This window comes from Symphodus melops, assembly GCF_947650265.1.
Source record: "Symphodus melops genome assembly, chromosome: 13".
Lineage (NCBI taxonomy): Eukaryota > Metazoa > Chordata > Actinopteri > Labriformes > Labridae > Symphodus > Symphodus melops.
Genome location: NC_136703.1, coordinates 13,060,349 through 13,072,980, shown reverse-complemented (window position 1 = coordinate 13,072,980; position 12,632 = coordinate 13,060,349). Strand labels below are relative to the sequence as shown.

The window sequence follows — 12,632 nt, the reverse complement described above, 5'->3', positions numbered from 1 at the left end:
CTCTGCTGTAAACGGCGTGGTCACGGCCGACAGTGATCGGGTTAAGTAAAAGTTATTATTTGAACGCTCTCGTCGTCCTTTAACGTCCGTACGGACGCTACAGTATTTGCGGATGTTACCGGTAGCCTAGGTCTGTGTAAATAGCTCTTGTTATAGCGTGGACACCTGCGGTTTATAATCAAGTGCGGCTTATATATGTACAAATACATTTATTTACTTATTTTTAGCCGGTGCGGCTTATATCCAGGTGCGCTCAATAGTACGGAATTTACGGTAACTGTCCCAGAATACAATTAAGATTAAAGCATTATGTGAAAACGTGTTGTGTTTAAATTTTGAAAAGCATGACGGACGCATGCAATGCTGGACGTGTGCTGAGTGAAAAACACAGCGCTCAGAAAGTCTCTGTATGTGCTCACTTTATCTTTTTTTATTCACTTTACATTTATAAGTTGCAAATTGATTCGTTCAGTTTTACTGTTCGCTAAAGACATGGGCGCGCTCGATGAACACAAAGGCACAACACTGATACGTGTATCAGTCCCACACTTGATGGGAACCTGCAAGCACAAGACCCTCATGCTGTTATGAAATTAAACAAGTTTACATGAATTATGTAAATTTCACAAATAAAGTATTTACTGCCTTCACGTGTGTTTGTGTTTGTGTGTGTGTGTGTGTGTGTGTGTGTGTGTGTGTGTGTGTGTGTGTGGGGGGGGGGGGGGGGTGATGAAAGGAATCTCAAGTGTTGTGTGTTCATCTGTGTGAGTGCTTATATATGTGTCTGTGTTTGTCATTTCGATTAACCCTACTGCACATTAAATTCCCAGTAGAGGCAATTAACACGAATGATTGACTTGATGAAAGATCAGTCGGGTGGTGATCGATTGTTTAATGGATTTGACGATTAACTGATCCAGCTGAGAGTTTTATTGCTTATCTTTCTACTGTGGTTATCACTCAGAGCAAAACACTCTTCAGCTCAGTCCGTGCTTCTCGTAATTTTTACTCGCATGTCCTTCAGGAGAGGTCGACTGGCCTTAGCTCATCATAAAACTTAACTTTATGTTGGTAGCACAGCTATCTTCCTTTATTAGAGCCAGAGACTCGTATACCGATTAAAATGCCTTTGTAGACAATGACAAGCAAGTGCACTTAGCTGGCAGGTAGAGCCTCCTCCACCTGTCACCTCTTCTTACACTGCCCCACCTCAGGCTGACACACTGAGCATGCAGCGGAGATAGAGGCGTATGTTTCTGCAGCAGTCGACATCTGGCTTTGTGAGCTTCAGACAAGCTGTGCACTATTGATAAAGCTAAGAACCTCGTTTTCCCCTCAGTCATGTTATGTGTTTTTGTTCTTCAGAGACTTAGAAATGGTTGCTCAAACAACAACTGGTTTTCACCACTACAACAACCGTCTGTAATCCACTTAAAGCAGTGGTTTTCAAGCCGAAGAAACCAACACCAAATCCTTCACAAAAATCTTGACCCAAATTTGTCATATTTTTAGAAGTATGAGGTAGTTGTCAATAAGATGTATATTAGCCACTGAAAATATTTGTAAGTTCAGCTCCTCTGTTGAGAAAAGGCACAGAAGCCATAGGCCTCTGGGTGGTGAGACATGCAGACTGCAGGCTTCTGTTAGCTGCTGGAATCCTATGATCCAGAAATGTCCTGAAGTACTGTTTTTACCAAGTCACACTTGTTGCTCTCTGGGATTGTGTGTATGAGCTCTTTGCTTACACAACTGTGCCACCAGTTTCCATAGCGGTTAACATCTGTTATTCAGATCTGCTCAGTCTCCATCTTCAGAATTCTTTTCCCCTTTTTACTCTGGACCTTAAAAGTATCCTCAGGTATCCATGTCAGACAGCATGTATGATGTGCTTTTAGTTTGGATGGATTTATTGTCTCTTTCAAAGCATGCTAACCCAAACAGCTGAGTGTAGAATAAGGGTTTAAACAACATTTAAACAAAATAACGTACCTTTTCCCCAACATGTTTTTGTGGCTTCTTTTTTTCTGCTACAATGTCTAGCTGTGCTTTCATCCCTGTTTTTTTCAATAGAGGTCTGAGCTGGCAAACATTTCTGGTGGCTAATACACTTACTATCAACTCTTCAAAAATACAGAACTATCCCTCCATTAAGAATGTTTACACCAAGAGAAAGACCCCATGCTTCTAAATAAGCCGTGTTTTGATTCCAGAAGGATCTCTTCATCAACATCTTGGGAAACTTGCACCGTCTTGAGTTCATTTCCTGATGCAGACCAAAAATATGCAAGTTGGTCTGGTATCTGGAGTAGTGCCAGATCACTTTTCGAGTGCCCTTGAGCAAGGCACCAGACTCCCGCCAGCTCAGGTGGTGCTTCCAGTGGGGGCAGCCTCCAAACTCTGACATCTCTCCATTAATGCATGTCCACAGGTCCTGTGGGATGTGTGTGATTCAGGCCTGTGTGTGAGAAGCATGTCTCTAAAATAACAGAGTGCAAACCAGAGTTTCCCCTCAGGGATTAATAAAGTATATAAAATTTTAAAAATAAAATAAAAATGATTAATCAGATACACAAAACTGTGGCCTCACTCAGTCTTTCCTTTACCATAAAATGTTAAGTCAGAATCTTCAACCCGTGACAGGTTTTCCTCTTTTTACTGCTTTCACTTGACTGAGCAGCTGCCACAATATAACTTCTCTAAATTCAGCAACGCCAGGCCTTTCCTCTTCTAGTCAAACTCCTAGACATTAATCTTTTTAACTAAAATGAATTTTCTAAATTCGCAACTCACAATATATCCTAGTTAAGGTTATTGGAGGGAAAAAGAGCAGCGCATAGATAAATCACTGCAGGGTTCTTTTTTGGGGCGGTTGACAGTTAATTGTAGTGCTTTGCAACTTTGGCTTTACATGCTGACAGTGTTCTTGCCTTGGTAGGAATAATGTGTGCATTGGGAGATCTGTTATTTCCTCGGGTGGCTGTTCTTGGCTCTGGTGCTGATTCTTTCTTTGTTTAGTTTGGCCTGAGACCAAATTGAATATGCTATGGCCCCCCTGCTGCCACATTCAGCCTGTATCATTGAAAACGACTCCTGCCCACGCTCTGTGGAGCTTTCACCTCCTTTGCATGTGCAGGAAGAGAGCTCTCTGACTTTTATTTGACAGGGATGAAGAGAAGGAGCCACACAGTAGTTAAACTTTGATAAACTTAGACACACTTTTATGTTGGATCATGGCAGGTTACATTTCGAGAAAACCTCTCAAACTGCCATATTTTCCATATGATCCGTTTCAACAGTTTTTACATCAGTGTCAGTGTAAAGTATTGATGCCGTCACCAGGCAGCTCCACTGTTAAGTTCCACTTGGAGTCTTGCCCCCACCTGAGGTAATCATAAAGGTGTGAGCCTGTAATCCTGCTGTTTCATCTCCTCATTAAGCCCTCACACTGCTATTATTAATTCCCTGTGTCAGTTTATGGTAACCCTTTTTACTGTGGATCTTTTATTTATGCAGCTCAGCATCACTTCTCTCACTTTGAATTATTCATTTTGGATTCAATTAAAGTGCGTGTGCTTGTGCAGGGCCCTGCACCACTTTCCGTGTCTGTTGATTTGTTTATCGGCACATCAACTCATCAGAGGGTCTCGCTCTGTAACACAGATAGATCATTTTTTAGTGTCTGTGGTGGCAGTTTTCCATTTTCCTCTTAACTCCAGGGAACAGGAGGTAGCTTACCATCTTCCTATCAATTGTGACAGCTCTTTTTTTCTCTCAAAGAAACTGAGAGTTCCTCCCCTTCTTTCTTGTTTTGAAGTGGCTCGAAGAGCAACAGTGGTATTAATTAGATTAACGTAATTGGACTCAACAAAGTGCTTTCCTCCAGCTTGCTCAACCCAGCAGAAGAAAAAAGAAGAAGAAGAAGAAGAAGAGCTGACACTGTGCGATCATTGACTTCTGTTTATAAAATCGGAGCTTATCCAAAGTTTTGAGTTCACATAGTTGCCGGGGGAAGATGGAGAGTGTTGAGGTGGGGTGAGGTAGTAGAGCAGTGGATGTACTTTCTGTGTGACTGCATGATGTTGCCGTCTCCATGTCTGCTCTCACATCTTCCTCTCCTCATCTGTCTTTCTTTTAATCTCTCCTGCTGCTGATCTAGTTTGGGAGAACAGAAGTGATAGACAACACGCTAAACCCAGACTTTGTCAGGAAGTACATCCTGGACTACTTCTTTGAGGAGAAGCAGAACCTGCGCTTTGACGTGTGAGTTATCTGTTTGATCTACCTCTGAGGACACACACACACACACACACACACACACACACACACACACACCAGGTTCACCCTCTTCTAACCCAGTCCTACATTTCTTCCCTCAAAATTTACATCTTCTCCCTCATACAGTCCCTGTCTTTCCCCATCTACCTATTCATTCCCCCCCCGTCTCTCATTTTGTCTCACCTCTTCTTTTTTTCCCTCCTTTATCACCATGCAGCTCTTCTCTCTCCTGAGGAATGACTTATCTGCATAGTCGCTCAATAGTCATTTGTTGAAGGGAGATTGGTATAAGGGTAATAAATATTTAATATCTAGTTTTATCCCTAATCTCCCTGCTGCTAAGCAAGGCAAATGTCTGAAAACCAAGACCGCTACAAGGCATAAAGAGACCTTGTCCTCCCCTCCATCACATATTACCGCCTTCTTCTTCTTGAAAAGGCCAGACTAGTGAGAGGGTCAGGAAGGTGCTGCTTCATTTTGAGATCTCAGAGAACAGTGTCTGGATAATTTCATCCAAACTTCCCCATAGCCCAAGGAGAACAGATATGCTTCCAAAAAAAACTGTCCTTTTGTTACCTTTCCTTTCAAGGCTGACGTCTCTGGTGCACTACTGGGACAGAGCCGAAGGTCTCTGAGGATTTTTAGACACCTAATGAATTCATCTGACATATTTCCATGACTCTGAAAAGCAACGCAGGAAGAACATCCCTTCACAATTAGTGTTAGTCATTTACATCTGTGCTTCATCACAGAGGTGGGAGCCAGGGCATACGGAGGTTTAATTACTTTAACAGTAAGTTTGACTGGCAGATGCTTCAAACTTTCCCTGTCTGTTGTTTCAATAAGGTCCCCCTGGCAAATGATGGACATAACATTTTAAAAGTAAGAAATAAGTTCATTACTTATCTGCATTTCTTTCTTCACTTTTCTGTCTTCACTCATCTTTCCTTTTCCTACAAAGCAGGTATGTGATTGACAGGCGGAGACTGTCCACGCTGCAGCTAATGTTTCTGTGTAAGGTTCTGTAATAATGTTCAAAGGTGGTATTAAAATGTTCCCATGTCTTTGTGATTTCAGATATGACATCGACTCTAAAAGTCCTGATCTGGCAAAACATGTAAGTAAAAGACTTTCAATTTTTATTTTATTTTTTGTTTGTTTTTTGGGGGAATTTAACATTAAAATGTCTCATAAATATTAGATCAAATTTTTCAAGGTGCATGCCTCAAGTTTGACGTTCAATGCAAACCACAGTAAAGGGCATCTAAATGCTCCAATATATATTATTGGTAATGAATAAATGATGCTTCATCTGAAAACATGTTGCGGATTTTTCTGATCGAATTGCTTGGAAGTTATTTCAGAGCTGAAATAATCCGTTTGATCCTCGTTATATTAGAATTTAAACAAGAAAAGAAGCATTGCATATCATGACAGTCAAAGCCTTATTAACTCATGTTCCTGTGTGCTGTGTAAAGCAGTTAAAAGTTGTAACTGGGAAGATAGAAACATTTATATAATGTATATATATATATATATATATATATATATATATATATATACACAATTCAATTCAATTAAAAAAAACTTTGTTTGTCTTCATTTGTCCCTAATTCAAAGGGGCAGTACAATAATATAAAAATTGACTTATTTAATAGAACAAGTTGGGCCTCACTTGTAAAGTAAATGTTCAGATTTAGTTTTTACACATATTATGCAGACAGATAAAGAGGATATTTGAAGTCCTTGGTTTGCATATTACCAACATTCCCATCATTGGTAATTCTTCTCTCATTCTGAAGCTTTAGTTGTTGTGTGTTGGCATTGTGTTGCATGCTCTGCAACCAGTCAAACTCTCCTTCTTTTCCTTTTTTGTGCTTTGTCCCTGTCCTTTTTGTCTTGCTCTGCGACTCTTTGACTATTTTCTGTTACCATTCTACCGAACTGCTCTTTCACATATCTACTTTTGCTCCTCTTTCTTGCACTCTGTTGATGACTGTCTGGTATTTGAGTCTTGTGACCTCTGTTCTATGATATGCTCTGTTGTGTTGCTGCTGCTGCCTGGTGTCTCTCTCTTCCACTTCCTCCTCCTACTTCACCCTGGAAGCCAACCGACTTTAACGTACGTGCTAGCCTCAGAAGTCCTTATTTATAAATGTACAATGATTATAACGATGCTTAACTCCTTACCAACTCTCTCTCCCCCCACTGTGATCCACTGATACACCCGATCGTTTGCCCCAATACACATCTCTCTACATCTTATGCTCCAACCCTGGCAGGACTTCCTGGGACAGGTCCACTGTACTCTGGGAGAGATCGTGGGCTCACCTGCTAGTCGCCTGGAGAAACCTCTGGGGTGAGTTTTCATTTGACTTTGTTCAGTCTCTTATTGTGCAAAGGGCACGAATAAAAGCACCCCAGAGCTAGGATAAGGCTTCACTCAGCCTCGCCGGGAGACAAATAGATCCATTTTAAATCTCCAAACATACATTTTGTTCAGATGTAATCAAATAATTAAAACTTACGGCCAACCCCTCAGCTCAGTCAAATGTGACATGTTTTCCTGTTGGATTTCACACGTCCCAACAAAGATGAGGCCATGATGGATATGTCTGACTTCCAGAATCATCAGTATCGTTCGTTATGCAGCAAGATTGGACTTGTATGCTTGGATGGGAATGGGTAATTGAACATGACTGAGGGCTTCCTCAATGCAATTACTGTCATTAGGGAGGTGATGTAGCACGGAGACTGGATTTAAGTCAGCAGGGGACACATGGCACTATCAACTCCGCCTTGACATAAATTTGAAAATATGAAGCCCCAAAAGCCACTGGCACCCACAGAAGTGTGTATGTCTCTCTGACTTATGGGTGTCTCTTGGCGAGTACGAGGAAGGTTTTTGACAAACCATGAAGCTCGTGCCTGTTTGTATAAGACTATGAAGTGCAGATTTTGTGAACTACGAGGCGGTGTTGGCCCCATCTGTGGGGGTTTGTGTGAACAACAGGACTTTGGTGTCAACCATGAACCCTGCCAGGGACTGGTGGCTGTGGATTACAGAGCTTGTTGCCCTTCAGTGCTGAATAAGAGGATGAGAGGGATCAAGAGACAGCATGCTGTAAACTAGGCTTCACTCTGCACATCAGAGTCTGACAGGAGGCTCAGGAGCCCCCAGACGTGATGGACAAAAGTATTGATTCTGCTGCTTCAGCAGGGAACCTTGATCCCCGCTGAGAGTCTGCTCTGATGCAACACCCAATTTAGCTTCAGCAGAGGGTGAAGATGAAGAGGCGGTTGTCCTTAAAATCAGTGTTACTGACAGAAGAAATTAGATGTTTTAAACATTTACACATATATGTAGAAAGTGGTCATTTAGAAACACAAGAAAGAACATGACCTGATGACTTTTAGCAAAAGGTTAACTTTTACTTACCTCTGCCTTTCAAAAAGCTAAACAATGTCCGTGGGTTATGGAGTTTTTTTTAACCCTCTTTTAAAATATTATGGTTCCGTTTTTTTTAATGGCTGTGTGCTCCATTTCCCCATTATGCAACGAAACACTGAATGTGAGCTTTAAGGAACGGCTCCAGCAGAGACTGAGGAAATCTGTTAGCTATGCTTAGGCAAGCCTTCCCAAGGCACACTGCATCCAATGACCTGCTTGAGAAGCACATCAGCACCCCTTTCCCTATTTTCCACACTTCATCTCTCATTCATTCTCCTTCTGTCTGCCATATTCTTTTTTTCTCTTTGTGTTTTCTGTTTCTTCTTCCTCCCCCAAACATCGGCCCATCCTTATGCTTCTATCTCCATGCAGCAAACACAAATACAGTAGCATACTGTTGTTGTCGTTACAATTTACAATTTAAAGACTCACCAAAACCATAACCACGACACACCTATCAAACACCTCCCCAAAAAAATAACTTACACATTCACGCCTTTACCTAACAGCCAAGACTCATTCTTTTTTCTTTGTTATTATAACCAAATCTTTTGTTATCAGATGTCTGGTTGGCCTAACATATCGAGGGCTTCAAACCTGTGCCCATGAATCTTGATCATGTTTATAGTAACCTTTCCCAAAAAACATGAAGTGCTTTTTATTTGAAAGTTCATTTCAATTAGACATTTAAACTGAACAGAAATGACAGTGAGGGGTAGGATTCTTTGGGCTTTGTAATGCACAGTACAGACGCCTCAGAGATTGTTTATCACTACACTGAGTTTGTTCCACAAGATCGTAGTTTGTTAAAAAAAAAAAAAAAAGCAAAAACAACCAAGGCAGACTTAATCGGAGTATGTTTCCATTATCTTTATCATTTTGCTACACATACTGTACATATAAAAAACATTCATTTGGTTTTGTATTATTATGGATATTGTAGAAAACAAAAGGATGTGTTAACAACAAATACAAAACAGAACAGGGACAGTGTAACACCTACATTTCTTTTTTTTTATAAAATTGTCCCAACCACATTTTTTTCCCCCTCAAACAGTCTCTTACGAAAAGAGGCATTCAAAGGATCATGCAGAAGTAAATAATTCACTTTGTGAGAGCAGAATTTTAGGATATTATTCATGTTAGGGGATTTCTTATACCAATGTTGTGATTGATACATAATAAATGCCCTCACACACGCCTACATGCACACACGCACACACAGCAGAAACATATGCTGCTACTCGGACTTGGTGGAATAATTTACCTAAATCTTTGTTGAATTACCAGATACTTCACTCATGGGGGCAGTTGCAATATTCTGGCATTTCTGTCGGAGCAAATATTCACATACACATATTTCTTGGGGAAAATAACAAGTCAGTTGTGATGTATGGCTTTTCCCACATGCCTTTATTAAGACAGAAACATTTGCTAGTAGGAGGAATGTAAGCTATGAAGCACTGAAGTGACACACTGCTACAAACCCTCTCTGTGTATTATCTGGTTTTAATGAGAGACATGCATCAAAGTTATTGGTAGCTGAGATTGGTAGCTGAAATGATAGACACATGCAGGTGAATGACATGTTTAACTGAACAAACCTTATAGGTCTGACCTTACTCCCCTGGTTGTGATTCTGTGTGTCGCCTGTGAGAAGGACTCACAATGTTATGTGTGTGCGTAGTGAACATGATAATAGAGTTTATTTTACAAATAGCGGTAACCTTTGAGTCGGTACGGTAAATTATACGACACACTAGAGCATGTGAATACAGCACAACATTGGCATGTTAAACCCATTATCCAACTGTGACTGTGCCCTACTGTATGCTTGAGGCAGGAAATAAAGCAAGAGCTAAATTACAATGACTGTAGTGGGTGTGCCGGTTGCTCCCCTGGGAGCTGTCGGTGCAATGGAAATGTAGAAAGCAATGTGAAAAAATATAATATATATGTACTCATTAGAATAAAGAAATCCTGAGCTATATCCATCCTGTGGAGAGAGAAGCATCATCAAACAACATGGTTTTGTCTCTGAGTTCTCCCTGTATGACTCCATGAGCTGTTACTGTAAAGGAAGTTCAGGAAAATATAAACATAAATGTAAGTTACAAGAAGGCAACTTTTTATTTTTTTAACTCATAGACAGATCTTTAGATTCAGATTTTTTTTTTATTATTACCTTTATTGGAGATATAAGAAGGGGTAGAGTTGGAACTCAAGGAAAGAGAAAGTGGGGATTGACATGCAGGAAAGTAACTACAGATTGGATTCAAGCCCGGGCCGCTAACTTGGAGGACTACAACCTCCGTTCATGGGGCATGCACGCTAACCATTGTTACACCAGTGTCCCTTATATAAAATACTTTTCAAGAGCTCTGTTAGGGCAAAAAATAACAATGACCCGAAATGTAATAAAAAAATGTAACAAAACCCATAATGTAATAACAGGTTGATAATGTAACAAAATGCTGAGCCCAAGAAGTTGTAACTTTTTGCCCAAAATGTAACAAGTTGATACATTTTGGGCAAAAGGTTACGATGTTTTGGGCTCAGCATTTGTTACGTTATGGATCAATGGACCATTAAAGTGCTTCAATAAGTTGAAGATGTCTGCAGAGTAATACAGCCAGGCTGTACACTGATATGACTTCATGTGTTTGAAGATATTTCTATTTTAAGTCATATTTTGACATGCTTATATTTGTTATGGGTGTAGTACCATGAACAATCCCTTTAAACTTTCAATAACTGTTTGAACTTGTCTTTCGAGGTCAACAGGGCTCTTCACAACAGAACTCCTCAATTTCCAAATTTCGAAGTGAAAGCCCAAGCAGAAATGACATTGAAGCGAACCAAGGGGATGAGAATCAGAAACTGAACAATATTACAGATATGAATTGTAGTTACACTGAAACACTTTCCCCGGGATGTGCATGGACATGAGCTGATAAAGAAATAATGTGATCAAACATTTTAGATCAAATCTGAGCCAATATTTGATGAAAATCACCAGTCAATTGTTTTGTTAAACATCTTTCTGAAGCTCACAGCTGTGCTTTTAATCATTTCTTTTCTCTGGTGCTTGAGTTTATTGCTTACTTTCATCACAGTACACATGCCTATCTAACCAGCTTTTTGATGGCAATGAATACAACCATTTTGAATAACTCATATTAAGCAAGATATTTCATCAAGGGCATCACTTTTTGCTCAATATTTTATTAATGATAAATTTACTAACTAAGTCTTTAAAGAAAAGTAAACAAAAACAGGAGCTCCAAATGTTCACACCGAGCTGCGCAAGGCCGACTCAGGGAAGAGGAAGTCAGAATTAGAAGATTTTCGAGATTAAGCATTGATTGACACATTTGGTGGTGCACTTCGCTGAAGATGTCGCATGATAAACAGATAAAGTTATGAACGATACATTCGCCATGGTTCTGCTTTTATTAGTGCATCCCTGTTAAATTAAAAGGATTTATCTCTATGAAATCAAGTCGTCAATTCTTATCCATACACTCCAAGTCATGAAATCATGTGAATATATTCAAAGTACGTCTTTTTCTTGAGGTTTAATTTTCAGCATTTTGTGCACGCGTCTTAAATTATCCAGTGCTCCCTGTAATAAAGTTTCAACGTGCGATTAAATACTGTACATCAACACTGTTGTTATTTCATCGTGACAAGAAGGCACTCCAACCTGAATCTGTGGAACCTACAAGGTTGGATGTTTGTTGAGAATTAGTCAGGATTGTTGATTTAACTCTATTGTTATATTCTCAGCAGTTTTCTTTTATTAAACTTTATCAGTTTCATCTGCTCTTGAAGATATACTATAATGCTCTTATCCTTCTACTGTGTTCTCCTCTGTCCCTTTTTTCAGCTGCTCAGGGTACAACTGTGGAAACAATTACTGACTGTTGGCAGTAATTATTTTTGTTTTTAACTATTCTGAAGTTGTTAAAATCATGCCAAAAATCTTCATTCTGCCTTCAGTGTTGTCATGAAAAAGTGGGACATCATACAGATTAATCAGGGATTGTCATTGTTATTTTTAATTATTGTCAAATGTTGTTAGCTGACGCTATGTGTCTAAATATGTTGATGTTAGCTGAGCTGGCGGGCAGTTTATTATGAGAATCCTTTGAATGGGGTCTTGGTTAAAAAGTCTAATGGTCGCGTAATTTGCATGATTTTGTGCAAACAGACTGAGTTCTGCAAATGCCCTCACCAGTTGATGATTCGTTTTAAAAACCCATCTGTGCTTGAGGGAGGGTATACTGTAGTCAAATCTTTTTAACTGAGATGAAACGCAGGCTCTCTTTTGCCCTAATTCATGAAAGTAATTTTAAACATTGAAAAAAATAAGGCAAATATATCTTTGCAATTTCCTTCTTATAAGATGTTAAATTACAGCATTAAGTAGCAGAGCTGTGTGACTCACAAGAAGTTTACTGAGAGAAAACTGAGGCAGGGGGCATCTCTTGTCTCATCTCGACTTCAGAGACTCGCAATTCTTTTAAAGTTGTCGGTTAATGCAGTTGGCTGACTGACTCGGGGCTACACAGCCGCAGTTCCTCTGAGATGAAAAATAGAACACGCTGCTGCAGATTTAAATATGAGTGGGAGGAAGAGAAGTTCATGTTTTGGTGAAACTGAAAATCCTTATTTCACGTACTGCTGATACTGTAAATGCAGAAAGTGGGGCAGGTGTTTTCTTTGCCTGTTTTCCCGTTTAACTAAACTGGGAGGTTAAGTGTTTTAGAAGGCTTAAAGTAATCAGCATCTTCTGCCTCGGGACATCAAACACAATTAAAGCGATCTGCTGCCTCACTAAATGCCAATTTAGGCTCAAAGGCTGAACACTAACAAGGGTCCCTCTCTAATAACGTGTATTCCT

The 12,632-nt window shown here is 39.9% G+C and overlaps 1 protein-coding gene across 2 annotated transcripts in view; it reads left to right on the top strand.

Annotated features, from left to right (window-relative positions):
- cpne5a (copine Va) overlaps positions 1–12,632 on the top strand; it is a 68,135-nt gene that overhangs the window by 15,581 nt on the left and 39,922 nt on the right. Inside the window, exons 4-7 of one of the 2 annotated variants that reach the window (XM_079359925.1) lie at positions 4,157–4,260; positions 5,353–5,392; positions 6,383–6,397; positions 6,558–6,634. In XM_079359925.1, coding sequence (XP_079216051.1) covers positions 4,157–4,260; positions 5,353–5,392; positions 6,383–6,397; positions 6,558–6,634 — 236 coding nt within the window. The remainder of the gene's footprint in view (positions 1–4,156; positions 4,261–5,352; positions 5,393–6,382; positions 6,398–6,557; positions 6,635–12,632) is intronic. The other variant, XM_079359926.1, reaches the window with a different exon arrangement.